This window comes from Stenella coeruleoalba (genome assembly GCF_951394435.1).
Source record: "Stenella coeruleoalba genome assembly, chromosome: 1".
Taxonomy (NCBI): Eukaryota; Metazoa; Chordata; class Mammalia; order Artiodactyla; family Delphinidae; genus Stenella; species Stenella coeruleoalba.
The window spans coordinates 37,294,373-37,314,536 of record NC_137169.1 but is presented as its reverse complement, the minus strand read 5'-3'; the positions used below and the strand labels follow the sequence as shown (position 1 = coordinate 37,314,536).

At 46.0% G+C, this 20,164-nt stretch overlaps 3 protein-coding genes across 4 annotated transcripts in view; 2 read left to right on the top strand and 1 right to left on the bottom strand.

Annotated features, from left to right (window-relative positions):
• The window catches only part of PRDX1 (peroxiredoxin 1), a 46,005-nt gene extending 33,570 nt beyond the window's left edge, over positions 1–12,435 (top strand). The window contains exons 1-6 of one of the 2 annotated variants that reach the window (XM_079903904.1): positions 1,548–1,660; positions 3,544–3,660; positions 5,945–6,098; positions 6,607–6,729; positions 7,051–7,181; positions 12,080–12,435. In XM_079903904.1, coding sequence (XP_079760030.1) covers positions 3,555–3,660; positions 5,945–6,098; positions 6,607–6,729; positions 7,051–7,181; positions 12,080–12,165 — 600 coding nt within the window. In that variant the 5' untranslated portion in view covers positions 1,548–1,660; positions 3,544–3,554 and the 3' untranslated portion in view covers positions 12,166–12,435. Of the gene's footprint in view, positions 1–1,547; positions 1,661–3,543; positions 3,661–5,944; positions 6,099–6,606; positions 6,730–7,050; positions 7,182–12,079 lie in introns of those variants that run through there. The other variant, XM_079903905.1, reaches the window with a different exon arrangement.
• Positions 12,436–12,583: 148 nt separating this feature from the next.
• On the bottom strand, positions 12,584–17,612 carry MMACHC (metabolism of cobalamin associated C). Its single transcript, XM_079903896.1, has 4 exons — positions 17,421–17,612; positions 15,443–15,637; positions 14,565–14,717; positions 12,584–13,962 (listed from the first exon to the last, which is right to left on the bottom strand). The coding sequence occupies exons 1-4, from the start codon at positions 17,499–17,501 to the stop codon at positions 13,549–13,551; spliced, it is 843 nt and encodes a 280-aa protein (XP_079760022.1). The 5' UTR covers positions 17,502–17,612; the 3' UTR covers positions 12,584–13,548.
• A 309-nt stretch (positions 17,613–17,921) lies between these two features.
• Positions 17,922–19,854, top strand: CCDC163 (CCDC163 homolog). Its single transcript, XM_079923737.1, has 7 exons — positions 17,922–18,279; positions 18,379–18,412; positions 18,592–18,782; positions 18,894–18,975; positions 19,139–19,325; positions 19,439–19,506; positions 19,787–19,854. The coding sequence occupies exons 1-5, from the start codon at positions 18,202–18,204 to the stop codon at positions 19,237–19,239; spliced, it is 486 nt and encodes a 161-aa protein (XP_079779863.1). The 5' UTR covers positions 17,922–18,201; the 3' UTR covers positions 19,240–19,325; positions 19,439–19,506; positions 19,787–19,854.
• The last annotated feature ends 310 nt before the right edge of the window (positions 19,855–20,164 follow it).

Genomic DNA, 20,164 nt, shown 5'->3' with positions numbered 1-20,164 from the left:
GTTCTGCTATTTTATTTTTTTATATTCCCACGAGGATTGGATGTTAATATTTCCCTGGGCCAGGATAACTCTTTTGGTTCTTAAATGAGACAAATAAGCTCAAGTGCCCAGCCCAGGGCCTGGCACATGGTAAATACAATAAATGGTAATTTTCTTCTGGCTGATGTAGGACTGTGTGTTGTTGGTTTAACCTGCTCACAGCAATAACCATCCACTATTAAGCTCTGAATGTCTGTCTCCCCTGAGTCCTCAAGAAGAAGATGAGTAATGGCCAAATAATTGTTCAGTCTCAGGCAGAGAACGAAAAAAAAAAATCACTACTGTTGCATGGTAGGATGATAAATGCCAAAAAATTTTGAGATGCTCAGGCAGCATGACACAGCACTTCCCTATCTCTTATCCTGCTATAATGTCCAAGGGAGTTAGGAGGATAGTGGGGGTTGGGGGCAGAAAGGCGGACACAATACTATTTATTAAACACTCCTATTTTATATCAGGTGCTACATTGTGACGTGGGGACACAGAGATGGTTGTGACCCAAACCCTACCCTTCAGAAAGTCAGTCTAACACGGAGAGATAGACATATAAACAAGTAAAATAGCTTTAAAGTTTTCTTTTTGCTATACAGGCTACTGTTTGGTCAGAAAGGAGGGAATGGTCAATTCTGAGGATGAGTGAAAGAATTTCAGAGGAAGTAGTGCTTCAGCTGAGTCTTCAAACACGTTTTCTGTAGGTCAAATAGAGAACGGGTTCCTCATGCTTGAACAAAAGGCTGAAGGCTTAAAACAGCTACACTCTGCTCTGGGTGTTATAATATAGAAGCAAGGAAGAGTTACAGTAGTAACAATGGCTAACACTTCTAGTGTATAATAAGAACTAGGTACTGTGCTAAATAAACTACAGAGATGATTTCAACAAAGAATAGTATTCCCATTTTACAGACGAGAAAAGTAAGGTTAATGGATTAAGATTCTTTTATGAAGGCCACACATGAAATAACCATGAAGAGTTTTAACTCAGGAATACAGAGCCCCAGTTTTTATGAGCCACAAATCAGAGGGGTGAGTGAGTGACAAGATCAGATTTCAGAAAGATTTCCTCCAGCCACCGTGGAATGGATGGGATGGGAACTCATGGATAGCAGACAGAAAGCAGCAACCCCGTTAATCAGAACAATAAAAGGGAGGCTCTCTAAGCAATGAGGGTTACTGAGGATCAGCACTAGAGCAGAGGCTGCGGGAATCGGTGTAGGGGGGTAATATTTGATAAATATTTGAAGAGACAGTTCTCAGGGCTTGGTTAGACGTGGTCTTCCGTGGGCAGCAGCTAGAACCCTTACTCTGGTTCAGGCTTTAAGGGCAAGGCGGAGGCGTTCGGGTTTGGAAGTGATCAAAAGAACGCCTCAAACCTCGGCGGCGCGGGGTGGGGGGTTGGTAGTCCGCTAGGCCGCCCCCAGCGAGAGAAATCGCTGAGTCATACTGGCTGGCCGCGTTGGGTCGGGGCGGTGCTCGGGCCAGATCCCCCCCCCTTACCTCTCCCCCGTCCGCACCCCTGGCCCGCCCTGACTCTCGCGAGAGCCTTACAGGCTATAAAGGCCAGCGCCCGGCGCATGCTTTGCGTGTGTGCTTCCTGACTGTTCCTTGTGGCTTGTGAGGAGTGGTGAGTACATGGGCAGCGCGGCCTCTGCGTACCGCTACGCCCCATGTCCCCCGTTCGTCGCCTTTTACTCCTCCTCCTCCTCCCCTCCCCCTCCCCGGGGCCTGCCCAGCTCAACTGGGGTTCTTTGACGGAGAAGGTGGCCGGGCGAGGTGGCCCTCACGTTGGACCCCCTTGTGGGTGCGGGGACGTGGTTGAAACCGGAGGCTAAAGGCGGCTTGAGTATCCTCTTCCCCCGGCAACCAAGGCAGAGGGCGCTGATTGGCTTGGCGTGGCTTGGTGGTGATGGGGCCTCCTGCGGGTTTGTGTGTGTGGGAAGCTTCTAGAGTGGATCTGCAAACTGATTAGAAACTGAGGATACTCGTCCGTCCGTCGTGTATTAGGGGGAAAGGCTGTTCTTGGTCCTGAGCTGTGACTAGCAGTGGAGCTTCAGATATTAAGATTCCGTTCTCCGTCTTTAGTTCTCTATCTGCAGAATGGGTTTGTGGTGATGCTAAATGCCCTCTGTGAAGACTGCGCACTCTTCTGCTGGTGTTTTCTTAAGTGCTAGGGTGGGGGTGATGATGGGAGTGGCAGAGAGGGTACCTGAAGTGAGTTTTTGGGGAGTGGTTTCCTCCACAGAAGTTCAAGGGGAGATTTCCTGAAGGGAACACACCGACTAGAAGTCCAGCAGTGAGTTTTTGGGGAGTGGCTTCCTCCACAGAAGTTCAAGGGGAGATTTCCTGAAGGGAACACACAGACTAGAAGTCCGGCAGCTTCCCATCCCCCACCACTGGTTGTGCTTTAGTGGTCTTGGGGGCCCCCTGGAAAATCAGGTTTGGACAAGAAAGCCATTTATGTTAGGGTCACATCCTGTGTTTGGTTGCCAAGTTGCTTTGTGCCTTGCTGGTTGGTTTTTTGGTTTGCTATTAAAGGTGTTAAGCGGTAAAGTTTGTGGCAATCGATGCTTACAACGTTTCTTTTGGTTGTGGTATTATGAAGCAAGAACTTGGGGACTTGAAAAGTTAGTTTCTTGGCGCTTTCAAACTGATGGCTTACTGGGTTAAATCTTAACTTCTTATTTTGGTCTTGACCTGGGTGAATTCAGTGTAACATTACTCTTTGGCAATAAATTGACTCTTGTTCTACTTATTATTGCCCCAGAATCTTGGCCCCGAGGTAAGAAACCCATTTTTGAAAGGACTTCTGGGCCTTAAACACAACACCTAGAATTTTGAAATAGAGCCGATGCCATAAATCTTGGTTTTGCGTCTTGAAAAAGTTGGATTGGCTTTAGGGTGTGTGCTGTCTTGGGCAAATCTACCTGGAGAAAGGTCAAAGTGTGCTTACCACATTCTGAAGGCAGATGGAGGTGCAGTCCAGGGAAGGGGCAGCATGGCAGCTTCTGGGAAGCAGGTGCTCAGTGTTTATGGCATTGTGCATTTGGGTCCAGGTTTGAGAGTTTCCACCTCTTTCTGTCTCTGCATGTGTGTAATGAAAGTACAGAAGAAAATGTAATTGTACGAATGATGGTTCAGGAACAGTAAGAGTTTACTCCAATTGATAAAGAAATTTCCATTTTAAAATGAAAACATAACATTGTAAATCAACTGTACTCCAATAAAAGGTAAAAAAATAAAAACAAAAATAAACTTCAGGGGCTTCCCTGGTGGTGCAGTGGTTGAGAGTCCGCCTGCTGATGTGGGGGACGCGGGTTTGTGACCCGGTCCGGGAGGATCCCACATGCCGCGGAGCGGCTGGGCCCGAGAGCCATGGCCGCTGAGCCTGCACGTCCGGAGCCTGTGCTCTGCAATGGGAGAGGCCACAACAGTGAGAGGCCTGGCGTACCACAAAAAAAAAAAAAAAAAAAAGCTTGTTTCTAATTGACTTCCTCTTATCTTTTCCAGCTGATCGCAATATGTCTTCAGGAAATGCCAAAATTGGGCACCATGCCCCCCAGTTCAAAGCAACTGCTGTAATGCCAGATGGTCAGTTCAAAGATATCAGCCTATCTGACTACAAAGGTAAGAGTAGTTAGGTTCATTAATGTGGAATTATGTTACAATCTAGGGATGGCTTGTTCATTTTCTGTATCTCTTGTCATATTTTTGATTGTAAAATGATTTTTATATCTCCTGTGTCTTCAGGGTAAGAGGCTTTGTCTTTCTATTGAATTGAAGTGGTGATTATCATCAGTGAACACAGGGTAGCTATCCTAAGTCCAAACTGCTTCTGGAGAAAGCACAAGCTTCATTATGTCTGGACATATATCTTTATTATTTTCCCAGTATTGCTCCTCATTATATTATTGGAGATATTCTCATTATCGTGTTATAAAAGGCCTTCAACAATTTAAAGTCTCAGAGCTAAAGTCTTTGGAGCTGTGAGACTGTATATTCAGTTCAGTTTAAGAAATATGTGTGTCATGATTGCTGTATTAGGCAGAGGGCTTAGGCACATTCCCTTGACTGTTTTGCCCCCAGAGAAAAATTGGTGTCACAATTAGAATAACTCTCCTTTCTGTTAAATAGTTTCAAGTAGACAGCTAGCAAGTTCTAATGAGGTTCTTTTTATTTTGCAGTCATGGAGCAGCAGGGTCTTCTGGGACAATTGAAAATAGAAATTCCTTAGAATGCAAACCTGAAACTCAGGTGTCAAGTATACCTTTCTTGATGGTGTAGCAGTTGGTTCCAAGAGTCAGCTTTTGGGTAGAACCTGTGACTAGGTTTCTTAACAAATTACACATATTGGTTGGAATGAGAGCAGATAAGTGGGGCCCTATGGAGAGAAGCTCCTCCTGGCGAACAAGGTAAGTAGCACCATAGGGAGGTGACTCTGGCTCAAGGGCAAAGGCATGAGGTTTAGGAAGAGCTATTGTGTTCCCTCCAGGGCTTGACCTGCTGTGTAGCTTGTTAGGCAAAGCCTCTGAGGAAGGTTGTTTTCGGTGAGTGTGTTTATAGTGATTTTGGCTTTCAAAGTGAATGTCCAAAGGATCTGCTTGTTTTTGACTTTCAAACATTGTTGCTATCTGGAAATAAGTGAATATTTGGAATTGTTCCAAATAGCTCAGCCCATTAGGTATGGTGAGAAGCTGCCCTCAGGTTGAAGATCTAGAATACTTCAATTGGTAATCAGAATGAGTTTCATAAAATTGCAACTAGAAATTCTGTTACCTACCAGGAGAAGTTTTGGAACTTTTGCCTTATAAATTTTTTTTTTGCTTGTCCTGTCAGGCTTGTTTGAAACATATCTGTGGTTATTCAGGTGATCACTTAAACCTTAGCCATCAGAGACTTCCCTGGTGGTCCAGTGGTTAAGAGTCCCCCTTCCAGTGCAGGGGACGTGGGTTCAATCCCCAGTCGGGGAACTAAGATCCCACATGCTGCGGGCATGCTGTGGGGCAACTTAAGCCCGTGCGCCACAACTACAGAGCCTGCACACTACAACTAGAGTGAAGCTCGTGCACACTGCAGGGAAGATCCCTAGTGCCGCAAGGAAGACCCGCTGCAGCCTAAATAAATAAACAAATCTTACCCATCACATTACTGTGGTTCCTTGTGGAAGAATTGCAGAGGTTCTGACTTTCTCTTGTTGGTCTTACTGCCTTGCAGCAGAGAATGCAGCAATTCGGCTCTTTCTGGGCACTGATTATATAAGCATTGGCGTTAGATTGTCCAGTAGATAATTGCGTCTTTGCTTTTTTTCTTCACTGGAGAACTTGGTGTTTGTGCTAATTTTAACTATCCAGAGATCAAAAATAGATGGAACAGTGTTTATCTGTAGTTGGCAGCTAACATGGAGGCAGGAAAATAAAGCATGGAAATGAAGAACTTTTTCTTGTGGAAGAGGTTCTGACAGTAGGTGCAAGGAATCTTCTCTGTTGAGCATCTTGGCATTTTAACAAATGTGTCTGCCATCATCTTGGAAAGGCTGCTTTTTTCCATAGGAGAATGTCTTCAGGTTTACATTCTCTATAAGGCAAGGAAGTCTGTTTCTTTCCTTTTTTTTTTTTAAATACATTTATTTACTTATTTATGGCTGCGTTGGGTTTTCGTTGCTGCACGCGGGCTTTCTCTAGTTGCAGAGAGTGGGGGCTTCTCTTGTTGCCGAGCACGGGCTCTAGGCGTGCGGGCTTGAGTAGTTGTGGCACGTGGGCTTAGTTGCTCTGCGGCCTGTGGGATCTTCCCAGACCAGGGCTCAAACCCGTGTCCCCTGCATTGGCAGGTGGATTTTTAACTACTGCGCCACCAGGGAATTCCCAGGAAGTCTATTTCAAAGGCTAACTTGGGCTTTTTTATTTCCCCCCAGGAAAATATGTTGTGTTCTTCTTTTACCCTCTTGACTTCACCTTTGTGTGCCCCACGGAGATCATTGCTTTCAGTGATAAGGCAGAAGAATTTAAGAAACTCAACTGCCAAGTGATTGGTGCTTCTGTGGATTCTCACTTTTGTCACCTGGCATGGTAAACCTCTTGGTCCATTTGGCATGGAGATTTTTTGTTTTTCTTTTTTTAAAATTACTACTTTTTTTTTTTGGCTGCGCTGTGTGGCATGTGGGATCTTAATTCCCCGACCAGGGATGGAACCTGTGCCCCCTGCAGTGGAAGCGCAGAGTCTTAACCACTGTACCACCAGGGAAGTCCAGGCATATGGACTTTTAAATTAAGCAGCAACTGGGACTGGGAGGCTTTGGCAATAGACTTTCTCAAGTATTGATTTCTGGCTCATAGAAGGAGAACAAATGCTCTGACTTGTTGTTACTACCTGGCAGCAGAGAAAAAGCAGCTTGGATTACAGCTGAGTGTACCCTGGTGACCTTAACTGTCCTCAGCCGGTTATTTTACTGCTGGAAAAAGTTTGAAGTTTTCTGGGGAGTAAGATTAGGAATGTTGGACAGGAGAAGGAATAGTTATAGTTAATGCTTTTGCTACACAAGAGTTTGAATGAATGTATGTGTGCTTTTTGCTGTAGGATCAACACACCCAAGAAGCAAGGAGGACTGGGACCCATGAACATTCCCTTGATATCAGACCCCAAGCACACCATTGCTCAGGACTATGGGGTCTTAAAGGCTGATGAAGGCATCTCATTCAGGTATATACCTGCTGGGGGGCTGACAGTCATCAGGAGAATTATCTGATTGGCTGAGGACCTTTTATTTGAAAGGTAGAGCCCTGATCTGTGGAGTCTTTTTTCTTATTTCATTTTTTTTCCTGTTGTATTGAGAAATAATTGATAGACATCACTGTAAGTTTAAGGTGTATGGCATGATTTCATTTCATTCTTTTATGCTGGGCCTAAGGGGAAGGCCAGTGCAAGTGTGGGAGACCAGCCTATTTCCATTTCTTCTCTATTCTAAGAAAGCAATTTCTAAAACTGTACTGTCTTTCTCAAACCTTTAATACTTTTTTCCAGGGGCCTTTTTATTATTGATGATAAAGGTATCCTTCGACAGATCACCATAAATGACCTTCCTGTTGGCCGTTCTGTGGATGAGACACTGAGACTGGTTCAGGCCTTCCAGTTCACTGACAAACATGGGGAAGGTAAGTCAGTCTGCCTGGTGACAGGACAGTGGAGTGGGAAAGATGGGAGGAACAAAGTCTACCAGATAAAAGGGTGATTATGTCTCTTCAAGAAGTTGCCATCTCTGAATTATAGTGGGTTGTGGGGGTGGGGCAATGGAAAAGCCTGGGGAGGAGAATATAAAGGCTTCTTGTTCCAACCGCGTATTCCCAGCTTCTGCCCTGATCACTTAGTATCGCTCACTGCTGCAGATTCAACTTATTAAAAGAGTGTAGGAGGATCCCATAGGGTGTGTTAAGGGCGAAACAAAAGGCTGGGAATCACACCTAGACATGAACCATGCCGCTCTTGACAAGTGTTTACTGGGGGGAGAGCTTAATCCCTGTAGACCATATTTGTTTCATTGGGGTAATGTCCAACCAGTTTTGGAAAATGAAACGAAAATAGGACTAAGATAACTTATCCAAAGACAGTAGGTAGAAACAGTTAATACATTTCTATCTTTTAAAAATCCATTCTGTTGGTGCAATGTGGTTGTATTTGTAAGACTTATAATCAACAAATACCAAACTATATATATGCTCAATATAAAAATTTTTCTAAGGAAGGAGGGGTTAGGGCTGAAGGGTTTGAGATGAAATACCAAGGTTCTTCGTTAGAAGTTTCAGGATGAAAGACGATGTTCTTGTGAGTCTGAACATGACCGAGTAGATTCAATTTACGGTTTTTATCTAGCATTTGCTAGAGTGCAGGTCTTTCTTACTGCTCTAGCCCTTCTCTCCTTATATATTCTCTCATTGCAGTGTTTTGATAAAGTCCTGAACTACTTGCTCCCAGCCTTTGAGTTTATAAGGCTGTAGCTTTTGACAGCTCCCCACTTCTGCCCAGTGTAGTTGTTGCTTGGAATGAGATAGCCTTATCCCAACTGGGTTGAGTTTTAAGAACTCGGCTCCTCCATCTGCTGCAGGTGCTGGGTATGTAGGGGGAGGGGATCTTGAACCCCACCCCCACCCCAGCTTAATATGATTGAGGGTAAGATGGTTGTGATCAAGTGCTACTGATATCAAGTGCGCAGGTGGACTTGGACAAATTTCTTGTCTTATTACATCTCATTTTCTTTCTCTAGAAAATAAGTAGTTCTGACTAGCTCTCTAAGGCTCATTTCAGCTCTGATCTTGTGAGTTAGAGGAGGTGGAAGTTAAGAGTCTGGATTAGTGGTGTTTGTTTGGGGGACCCAAAAGTGCTAGCTTGACTAGAGTGGAAGGCTAATAGGTAATGGGAATCAGAAGGCACCATTTGCAGAAGCATGTGTGGGCTTTACTCTGGATTAAAGGAGCAGACAGCTGCTGAGACTGCCCCCTGGTGGAGAATGAAGTTCAGTACAAAGACGGAAGGCACTGTGGAGTGGCCAAGTCGGCCCTTTACTGGACTTTGCTAGGACCTTGCATAGACTCTTGAACCCAAGCTTTCATGACTCTGTGAAGCTTGCTTCTTCACACTCTATTGTTCTCTGCTGCTTCCCATCCCATTAGAACAGGCACAGCTTTCTGTGCGCAGCCTTTTATGGCTTATAGTATGATAGTTCCCACTTGAGAGCATGTAAATACCAACCAGGCAGTCTATATGACGTGCTGTCATGTGTTGTTTATTTGACAAATAACCCCGCATTCCTATTTTTTAAATTGAGATATAATTGACATATAACATTATATTATTTTCAGGTGTACAACATAATGACCTTATGTTTGTATATCCTATGTTCCTATTTTTACCTAAAAATTTTTTTTGATCTTGAATTTTACACTTTTTTGCGGGGAAGGGGTCTTTAAGTGAACTACATTACATTTTAGCAGAGAGAAGGGTGGAACTGACAATTTCCATAGAGAAATTTTTTACTGAAAAAATCCTATATTCCTATTTTTAAGGACAAATAAACCAATATTTAAACACAGTATATATTCATAGTTAATGGTGGAACTGGGATCCAAATTCAAAGCCCTCTTTTTCTTAGGTAATTTCAAATGCTGAAAAAGTCATTGTTTAGGGCCTTCTGTGTTGGCGAGAGTTGTGGTACTTCAGCTGCACTTGAAAGCTGGTAAATGTGGGACTCAGCCAGTTCTTCTGGGCTCCATATTGATTCTGAAAAACCAGCACTGTTGGGTATGAGTGAAACATCCAAGTGTGGATCTTTCTGTCCTGTCATTAGTTATGGTACAGTCTTAAGTGCCAAGAGGCTTTAGTGCCAAGGAGACTAAATTGTCAAGGTCCTTCTTTCTGGTTCATTATTCCTCCTATCTTTGTATCATTTGTATTCCTGGACAGAAGAATCTTTGGTTTCCCTGCTGGCAAACTACAGGGTGGCTCTGGGTCTGGTCTCTGTTTTTATGTTGCTTTTTATTCTTGGAAGCTTGTTTATGCTTAGGACCTGTGTTCTAATCCTTTGGTGCCACTAAAGCTAATGACTGTGTCACAATCAAATGGAGATTTTGTAAAGCAGCTGGGTTTGCCATTTAGTGCTTGTTCCCTCCATACCTTGTTCCCAGACTGCTGTTTGCAGTGTCTGACATCTGAGGCTTTGACATCCTTGGACTGAAAGGGGCTTCCCCTCTCTCACCTGAGCAAGTGAGATTTTTGCTGCTCCATTACTGAACTTTGCTGACTACATGCTTCCTAGAAGACTAAACAGCAAATAGAGTAGAAAATCAGAGATTGGTTCCCTTGCCTCACTTTCCTCAGGTTTGCCCAAGGAGCATTGGTAACTTAGGATCGTTGGAAAGGTTGAAAGGTGGTTTTCTGCATAAAGTGTGCGAAAGATTCAAACTTGGACCTTTTGCTTACCAAGGTATAGCAGGCAGTTACTTAGTGAAACAAGCAGGACCTTCTGTGGAGGTTGTGCCCCTTATTTCAGGCATTCTTGTTTGGCAGAGTTAAGGAACACTGAGAAGGAAAACTGTTTGCTGCTTTCAGATCTCTGAAGGGCTGCTAGAGGGAAGAAGCAGCTTAGTGTTAGGGTTTACACAGTCCTAGCTTTGTCATTTTTTAGCTTACATTTTTCTTGGGTATGGGGGCAAGTCACTACCTTAATCAATTTTTATTGTGGTTATATATAATTTACCTTTTTTTTTTTTTTTTTTTTTTGCATTACGCGGGCCTCTCACTGTTGTGGCCTCTCCCGTTGCGGAGCACAGGCTCCGGACGCGCAGGCTCAGCGGCCATGGCTCATGGGCCCAGCCACTCTGCGGCATGTGGGATCTTCCTGGACGGGGGCACGAACCCGTGTCCCCTGCATTGGCAGGCGGACTCTCAACCACTGCGCCACCAGGGAAGCCCCTAATTTACCTTTTTGAGTGCATAATTCAGTGGCATTAATTACATTCACAGTGTTGTACATCTATCACCACTGTTTCTCTTTTTCATCATCCCAAACAGGCAGTAGTAACCATGAAGCAATAACTTACCATTCCCCTTTCCCTCCAGCCTTTGGTAAACTTCTACTTTCTGTGTCTATGAATTTGCCTATTCTAGGTGTTTCATGTGAGTGAAATCATATAGTATTATCCATTGGTGTTTGGATTCTTTCACCTAGCATAATGTTTTCAAGGTTTATCCAGGCTGTAGTATGTATCAGAACATTATTATTTTTAAAGGCTGAATAATATTCCGACACACACACACACACACACACACACAGAGAGTTATGTGTATCCATCCGTTAGCAGGTTGTTTCCACCTTTTGGCTATTGTGAATAATATTGCTAAAATATTGGTGAACTGGTGTCTGAATCCTTGTTTCCAGTTACTTTGGGGCTATATATAGGAGTAGAATTGCTGGGTCACATGGTAATTCTATGTTTAGATTCTTGAGGAACTGCCGAACTGTTTTCCACAGCACATGCACCATTTTACATTCCCACCAGCAATACCAAGGGCTCTTTACATCCTTCCCAACATTTACTTTCCTTTTTTTTTTTAAACTATAGCCATCCTAGGGGATGTGAAGTGGTATCTCATTGTAGTTTTGACTAGTGACGGCATATTTTCATGTTTATTTGACCATTTGTATATCTTCGGAGATATGTCTTTTTTCAAGTCCTTTGCCCATTTTTGAATTGGGTTGTCTGTTGAGCTGTGGGAGTTCTGGATTTCAATTTTGGCTATTAATCCCTTATCAGATATGATTTATAAATATTTTTTCCCATTCTGTGGGTTGTCTTCACTCCATAATGTCCTTTAATCTACAAAAGTCCTTAATGTCAATCAAGTCCAATTTACCTTATGTTTTTTACTGTTGTTTGTGTTTTCAGTATCATGTCTAAGAATACATTTCCAAATCTAAGGTCATGAAGTTTGACCACCCTGTGTTTTCTTCAAAGAGTTTATGGTATATAGGCTGTTGATCCATTTGCGAGTAAACTTTTTGTGTATGGTATGAATAGATGTCCAATTTCATTGTTCTACATGTGGAAATCCAGCTGTTCCAGCACCATCTGTTGAAGAGCATTTAAGCTTATTTTTCAAAGGTGCATTTTTGAAGCATACATAAAATTACTGAGAACATATGAATACCCACTTACCTACTACCTACTGTTAACAAAATCGTAATATTTTGCTGTACGTGCTTTAGACAGATTATTTTTAGAACAAAGTATAAAGTTGAAGCTGTTACTTAATTTCTTTAAATTTCAGTTACTCTGTGAACAAATTAGGTATCATAGTAATTAGGGCTCTGGTGAGGATTAAATTACATATTTATAGCTTTGAACTAAAAGGCTGAATGATCTCAGACTGCAGGGTAGGTTTCCTGGTGCCGGAATGTTGCTCTTTAGGGCTCACATTTGGTTTTGAGGCATCCACTTGTCCTTGGGAGGGTGGAGCTCACCACTGATCAGGTTATTAATTAGTATCCTTTCTTTTGCAGTGTGCCCAGCTGGCTGGAAGCCTGGCAGTGATACCATCAAGCCTGATGTCCAGAAGAGCAAAGAATATTTCTCTAAGCAGAAGTGAGCACTGGGCCATTTTAGGGCCAGGCTGCAGTAGGTGGCCATGAGAACAAAACCTCTTTTGTACTATTATCATACTTAAAACACAAGACCTTGCACTCAGCCCAGATGTGGTGTGGGACAGGACAGGCCTTTCCTGCAGGGGCTGGGGAGGCCAGGCTTTCTTCCTCTGGGGGGAATGGCCTGAGCTGTATTATGGGGCAGGCAAACTGATGTGTATAGTAGTAGGTTATCGCTTTTGGTCTTTTGTAGTTTTATTAAACTTGAGCTGAGACCTTGTTGATTCTTCATTTTAGGGGGACATTAGCCTTTGAGTGTAAGAGGAATTTACTTTTTGCTTTTCCCTCTTTAGGGGAAAATGAGGTGTGAGAGTGTCTCAGAATCAGGAAATTATATTGAGGGGAAATGCAAGTACATACAGAGGATGGACCTCGAAGCAAGGTGTTTCATTTCACCATATCTGGAGAAGAGCAAGGCCTCCTACTACAGTACTGGCCAAGGCACTGCAATTTTTGCTATAGGCTGGGTTGCAGGTTAAGAGCCCAATGAGATTACTGACATTTACTTTTACACTACTGGGAGGGCTGTATGAAAACCTGAAGCTTGGCCTCTTCTGATAAATGCCTGGTACTGGTTCTGTAAAAAGATCAGAGTTAGAGGCTTCAGTACCTTTGGAACTAAAAGGGGGAGGGGGAGACAAACACAGCGCTGGTGTTCATAGGGTAGGTTTCTGTGTCAAAAGCACAGTGCTGAGCACCTCTTGGCTTCCCTGGGTTTCTATCCTTGATTTAAGGGTAGTTCTTATTCTCATATCATTGTCCTGAGGGAGGGTTGTCAGTGGGGCAAAGGTGGATTCCTCCTGGGCTCTTGAGGCTAGGGCAGATTCAGGACTGAGAATCCTTCTGTATATCATGTGGTGCCCTTCTAGACACCTTCCAGACACGGCTACCCCAGCCTACCTACCCCTCCAGTATTCAGACAAGTAAGAACTATGAGCGGCAGTATAGGATTCCTGGGGCCTTTAATAATAGCTTATTATATGCCAGGTACTATTTCGTATTTATTCAGTCTCCATAAGAACCCCCTGAGGCAGGTACCGTTATTTAGGGGATAGTTGCTTCTTAAGCCCTGTAACAAGTAGCATCTTGAAGCACTGCAGAGAAATGGTAACAGGTAATAATCCCACATTCCAAGGCAGGTGGCAAGTCTGGATCTGCTTTGGTCTTTTGACCAAACTTCTTTAAGCCTTGTTATCTTCATTTAATATCTCTATTATAATTCTTTATCAAAAATGATCATCTTGTACCCAATAAAATCTTGTCTAGCCAAATAAGTCCCAGCAGGTGCAACTGTCATAAATGAGGATCCCACAGGGGAGGGGAGGGTATCAAGGGCCAGAGGATGCAGGTGGTGAGACCCTGGGGCTGAGCCAGCCTCTGCTGGGATTCTGAGGCTTCCTGGGGATGAATGTGGTGAAATGAAGCTCTTGGGATGTAGAGCTAGGCTCCTCTGAGGTCTGGGCCAAGCCCAGTAAGGCCAAGCGTTGGGCAGGCGGAGTGGAAAAGTAGGCCTTCTGCTCTTCTGAGTAGCGCTCCTGAGGTGGTACAGCATCCCGGTAAGTCCAGTCACGCCAGTGGAAGTTGAAGCGTTCAAGCAGGGTGATCCGGTCAGCTCTTGCAGGTACACAGTCGAGGGGCTTTGTGGGTGGCAGATCTGGCACCTCTATTCCTCGCAGCAGCACGACCCCTCGGATGGCAAACCAGCCCCCAAATCTGGGATGTATGCACACACCTGATATGTGCTGGGGAGTGGGTAAAAAAGAAGACAGTCATGGAGGTCGTCTTGGCACCAAATCCAGCTACCAGCAATGCAAGCTAGGTTTGTTCACTTACTCATTCTCATTTCTCATTCTGAGTCTACATGTGAGCCTCTGTCAGTCCTTGACTGGACTCCTCTATTCCCTCTCCTGGACAACTTTTTTCATGAAGTCACTGACCACAAGGAAACGTTCCTTGAGCTGAACTTCAGCTTCCCAGTCTCACCACTCTAATCACAGCTCTGCCCCCTCCATTCTATCACAAAGACTAAGAACAGACTAGTTCTCTGTGTCCCTAGGAACCAGACCCCTGACCATGGTGCATCTTTGTCCTGGATTGTACCCATCAATTCCTTTACCCAGGGGAGGTGGAAGAATGACACCTGAAATCTTTTTTTTCTTTTGGCTGTGCTTCGCGGTTTGCGGGATTCTCAGTTCCCCAACCAGGTAATGAACCCGGGCCATGGCAGTGAAACCCTGGAATCCTAAACACTAGGCCTCCAGGGAACGCCTGGGACTTGAAATCTTGAGGGATTTTCCTTTCCTTTTCTTTCTCAGCCCCTATTCATTAATATTTACCCTCTGACCTGGGTTCCCCAGGGGTCAGACTCCACATCCTGTCGTTGGTAGTAATAAGCTGCCCCTGCCACATGGGCTGCTGTCTGGGCCAGAATCTTGGGGCGCCGGTTTGGGTGTACCTCGTAGTCAGCGATGATTTCTACTTGCATCTCTGGGAGGCTCTGTGATAGAGAACAAGATGGAAGCTTTTAGCACAAGAAGAATCATGACCATGTCCAACAGAGCCTTAAGTTGTGTTAACACGGCCCTGTCCTCAGAAGTCATGTTTAAAGGGGAAACATGATCTTAAACTTGGAGTGGGGCTGGGGGCTCCAGCGTGAAGAAAGCAATATTGTGTCTAAGAGGGCCCATGTTTGAAGGGAAATACAGTCTTGTTCAGAAACCTTTATGAGGGGTGACTTGGCTCTGCCCTCTGGAGGCCCAATGTGGAGGAAGACATGGCCCAGCTTTGGGGAGACCCAGTGTATGTGTACGTGTGTATATACATGTAAAGTGTGTAGTGGGAGTATTCTGTCCTCAAAAGACCCCAAAGACAGCATAAAGCTTCCAGGTCTAGGGCAAAGAAAGGTGAGAGATGCGTGGGGAATGTTGGGCTTATTCCCATTTCACTTGGAGGCCAAGGGAAATCTGATCATATAGTTGTCCATCAGTGAAGGGTGAGTGAGACTGGTTTCAGACCTGGGGGGCTGCTAGAGGAGGTGGCCAAACCCGGGGTGAGAAGGCAGAATGGGGAGAGATCACATTGTCAAGGCTGGCTTTAGGATACCCTTCTGCCCGGGAAGTGGCTCCTAGCCCTAGGCAGGTCTAGATCCTGCACTAAGCTTCAAGGAGCTGGAAGCAGATGCAGGTTTTGAAGCTGGGGAAGGCTACAGCCAGCGTTGCTCACCTCTCTAACACGGCCCAGGTGGTATGCCACACACTGGTCCACAGGGTCAGTCAGTGGTTGGAGGTGGCAGCTCTGCAGGAAGGGCTTGAGGGCCCGGTCAAACATGGCAGGTGTGCTGAGTACCAGGAAGGCCAGGGTAGGTCCTGGCAGGGGCAGGTGGAAGGCTGGAGGCAGGAGTGCATTGTACCATGCCACCTGGAACAGAGAAAATTCAGGCCACACAAGAGGGCCAACTTAGGCCTTAGCCAGGCCCATACCTTAGCTTTGCATTCAAGGCTTCATGCATCTTGCCCAGCCTCCCTCTTATTCAATCAATGAAATTCTACTGATGTATGATGTGTGTTTATGGGGACGCATCTGAATCTGACATGGAGTTACAATAGAGAGGCAAAGAATTCATAAAAAACTAAGGACAAAAAAACTTGATTATATTGTGATTAGTGCAATAACAGAGCCAGTGAAGGCCCTCTGAAATTTGAAAAGGCTTGGAAGCTGAGTCTTGAAGGCTAGGAAGGAAACTTACAGGCTGACGTGGAGAGGGAGAATCTGGTATGTGTTTTAGATAGGTCCCAGCATAAACAAAGAGGTAAAAAGTGCAAGGCATAGTTGGAGAATAGCAAATTGTCTAGTTTGACAGAAGTGAAGCATCTGTAGAGGGGAGCAGAGGGAGAGAAGGAGAGAAGCCTGGAGAGATCAGTAGGAGTAAGACTGACTGGCCTTGAATACTACCAATTTGAGGAATATGGGTCTAATTTGGTGACAATGAGGGGCTAGCCATTGAAGATTTAAGGAGTAAACTGACATGATCAGTTTTAGATCAGTCTGGCTGCAGTGTGGAGGATGGAATGGAGGTAAAGTGACAGCAAGTAGGTTACTGCAGAAATTCAAATGATAAATAGTGGCCTGGACCAAGAGCATAGATGGGTTGAATGGAAGGAAATGGATCTGGGATAGGAGACAGATTGCTAAAGGTCTCAGTGGCTGATTGTATGTGGAGCTAGGGAGGTGAGAGAAGGAGGAGCTTAGGATGATTGGCAGGGCTGTATATGGCACTGTTCAATACCATAGCTCCCCCTATCCAGGCCTACCTGATTGCACCAGCTAGGCATCCCCACTCTCCCTCATACCTGCCATCCACCACTACTACCTCAACACCTTTATTCAAGCTCTTCCTGATATTTGGGATGTACATAACCTTCCAATCTATCTTTTCATATATAGTTCAACTCCATTTTTTCCAGGGAAGCCTCTCTGAGGCTAGATCCAACCTACTTCTTCCTCTATAATCCTCTCCCAGCACTGCTGTGTGCCACTCAGTGGAAGGGGTGGAAGTGGGCTGCCTCGTAAGCATCAGGCAAAAGGCTCAAGCTGAGTTGACTTAGCTTTGTTTCCAAGCACAGGGTTCAGTGCAGGGGACACTGGATATAGAGAAATGGACCTATGGGAACAAGGGTAGGTGGTGATGCCAGACTTCTGTGTCAGGCAAGTGTATAGTTTATATACCCAGCCCAGCACTGGTGACTGGCAACATCATGAATGTAACCTTTTATTGGTAGATGGAACAACCCAGCCAACTGTCTGCTTGCTCAACACCATGAATGCCCTTCGCTAATCAGATGACCAAAATTCTAGCCATGCAAACATTCCAGGCCTTGCCCTCCTCCCAACTCCTTCGGGAAGCTTCCAAAATGACTCTGGCCCCACAGTACCTTTCTTCCTGTAAACTACATAGGTGACAAAGCCACAGAGTTACTGGATCATATGGTGTCTCCTATTCATCAATCCGGCATTGTATGAGGGTAAAAGGACAAACCTGCAACAGTTCTCTACCCGTTTAGCCCAAGCCCTGTCCCGATACGTCAAACGAACACGGGGCCAGAAGAGCTCGGGAAAGTTCAGAGGACTCCAGGGCCTCACGCCGGTGGCACCGAAGCCAACCATACACTTCGCCCTAGCACCACAGTAGGGATAAACCAACCTGGAAGGGGTAAACCTCGAAGCCGAAAGGGCACAACGTGTCCTCAATCTTCTGCTTCAGCTCTGCTACTTGCGGCTCCATAGCGCACGCTACACGCTGAGCCTGCTGGGGAATGGAGTCTCAAGGTAACTCGGGACGTTAAGCTTTGAGGCAGCTTGGACTCCATTTCCCCAGAACTACTGGGATCGGCAGCGGGACTTCGTTGGCTCTGCGCGATGCATCCTGGCACACGTAGTTCATTCGGTCCTTAGAGACAGCCACTACAGAAGCCGAAAGACTCAGTTTCCCGGCAAGCTTCACGGTGGGGCTGTGACTGCGCGTGTTGCTTCTAGGGAAACGTAGTTCGGTAGCCTGCATCACCAGCTGTCTCCAGTAGAGGTGAACTCAGTTTCCCAAGTGGCACCGCGGAGACCAGTGCGAAGGCGGGCTTTCCCGGCCTACCGTAAGGTTTGAACCGGGCGGCGGCAGTAGTTCGGTGTGATGGCGCAAGTGTCGTGCGTCTGGAGAGGTCTCGACCAAGATTCGGTACCTTTTAACTCCCACCTGATATCTGCGTATCAGGGCATCCCGCTTTTCCACCAGTTCCCCAAGGACGTTGCTCCCGTGACTAGTCCCAGAGGCGTAGTTTTGGTCTGATACTGCATCCTTACCTTTATTATTGCATCCCCCACTCACCTCTTTAGATCTGACGTTGTGGTCTTTCCTGGGCTGTGCCTTGGGTGCCCACAGTTGGGAGAGCAAGGGCACAAGATGCCAGGGAGCCAGAGCTCTGCCGCAGGCTATGAGTAGGAGCCTGAGATGGTCTGAGCACCTCGATGCGCTTCTCAATGCTACTGACGGAAATGTGGCCAGGATTAAGGTGAGGGGGCGCCTGAGTCCCCCGCCCTCTGGTTTAGGGGCTGTGGGTTAAAGGACTGCAAGACAGAACTCATTGGCCTGTGCATTTGTTTTTTTGTAGCAAAGGCTGTATCCCCTTGGAGTCTCCACCACGGGTATTGTTCCTTTTTTCTACCTATCCCTCAGCCTTTTCTCTTTCCAGAATCTGCCTTTTTCCAGTGCCTATGCCGTCCACTAGTCCTTGCAAATTCCAGCTTTTTATTTTCCTGAACAAACATTTCGCCCCCCCACCCCCCCAATAGGCTTTGCACTCGTCCCTTCCTTATTCCCTCAGCAGGAGACCTGACTGGGACCTGGATTTCCCCTCATTACTTGCCTCCCCAGTCAGGAGTCCAAGCTCAACAGCCTTGGGCTCTAGAGACTCCCATTGTCCCAGAGAGACTAAGTTGGGCTGAGGCCCGTAGTGCATCTTCTCTCTGGGATGAATTTACTATTCTTGGATCCCAGCTTCGATCCCAGGCTCAGGTGAGGCATGGAATCCTAGGTGAGTATGTTTGGGGTTTGCGTGAGAGGAGGATACCAGGGGTTGGGGGAACCCCTTGCATAATAGATCGTGTGGTTTTTCTGCCTGGGTAGGTGACTGAGGCGCTAAGGCAGGCTGTGCAGGGCCTGCTGGAAGAGCGAGAGCAGCAGAAGTACCAGATCTCTGCCCTAGAAGGTATCTGATCAGTTCTTTTCTTCATATACACAGTCTCATATGTGTGAACACATTTTGTTGCACTCCTGTTGTGTGTGTGCTTGTGTCTTGATTTGCAAGTGGAGTCTCTAGGCTCATGTGTGAAGTTCTTAGAGGGGCTGATCCCCAACTTGTCCCACTACAGCATCACTAAGGTTGCTGCAGGGGGGCCCAGAGCAAAGGGTCCTTCTCCTGGAGCAACGCCTGGAGGGGCTGAGAAGGGAACTGCAGGGCCTTCGAAGCTAGGTACAGGAACAGGCGTGAGCCCAAATACAAACAGGACCACAAAAGTGCAGTGCTACCAGTGGCCTTCACCAAGAGCTGCAGAATGAGTAAGTGATGGGCAAAACCTCGCCTTCTTCAGGCCTCTGAACTCCTGGTACTCTGGTAGCCTCCTCTGGGCTTGTTAATTGGCTTTAGAATGACACTGCTGTCATTCCTGCAGGCTGCAACTGCTGTGGGAGGAGTCAGAGATTCTTTGGGAGGAATTGAAGTTGCTGCAGGACCAGCTGAGTGAGTAAAAGATTGGGGGTGGGTATGAAGTCACCTGTTCCCTTTTCTGGAAAGCCTTCTTGCTTTCCTAATAAATGACCATAGCTCTGACTGCTTGAGCTTCCTAGAAATCTGGCCAAATATTTTGTCTTACCTCTCATGGTGTGAGTCTAGTCTCCCCAGTCAGCTTGGAAACTTCTCAGCAGCTGGACCAGAATGCTTCTGTCCTAGTTTTCAGTGCCAGAGAAGGGGAAGGAAGGAAGTTGGAGAACATCCCCCTTACATTTTCTCTCATCCACAGGCCAGCACCAGGAGCTGCTGCTGAAACAGATGACTGAGGGGCGGCAAGCTCAGGCCCACAGCTGGAAGGTAGGACCAGGATCGGACCTATCTGTTCACATTTCCCTTTGGAGGCCCCGTCCTTTCTCTGTCTATCCTGTTTTGCTGGCGGGCCAGGATACCCTCTCCTATCTCTATCTCTTTCCTTCTCTTCCCTGTGCTGACTCCACCTGCCTCCAAATCTCTTCTTCCCAAGCCCTCTGCTCCAGGCCATGAGAAACTATCTTTGTCCACATGAGGGTTCCAAGTGTGCTGAAGAGGCTAATTGTGGGGAGGGGGAGTTGCTTCTGGAGAGGGAGAGGTTTGGTCCTACCTGGGCCCATGGTCTGGCAGATGTTGG

Excerpts from the sequence above, each read along its gene's own strand:
- MMACHC (XM_079903896.1), bottom strand. The coding sequence starts at position 17,501 with ATGGAGCCGCAAGTAGCAGAGCTGAAGCAGAAGATTGAGGACACGTTG. Across the intron at positions 14,718-15,442 it reads ACCTGGGCCGTGTTAGAGAG|AGCCTCCCAGAGATGCAAGT; the intron begins GTGAGCAACGCT and ends TCTCTATCACAG. Across the intron at positions 13,963-14,564 it reads CTGACCCCTGGGGAACCCAG|CACATATCAGGTGTGTGCAT; the intron begins GTCAGAGGGTAA and ends CCCACTCCCCAG.
- CCDC163 (XM_079923737.1), top strand. The coding sequence starts at position 18,202 with ATGAGTAGGAGCCTGAGATGGTCTGAGCACCTCGATGCGCTTCTCAAT. Across the intron at positions 18,280-18,378 it reads GAAATGTGGCCAGGATTAAG|CAAAGGCTGTATCCCCTTGG; the intron begins GTGAGGGGGCGC and ends GTTTTTTTGTAG. Across the intron at positions 18,976-19,138 it reads CCAGATCTCTGCCCTAGAAG|CATCACTAAGGTTGCTGCAG; the intron begins GTATCTGATCAG and ends GTCCCACTACAG.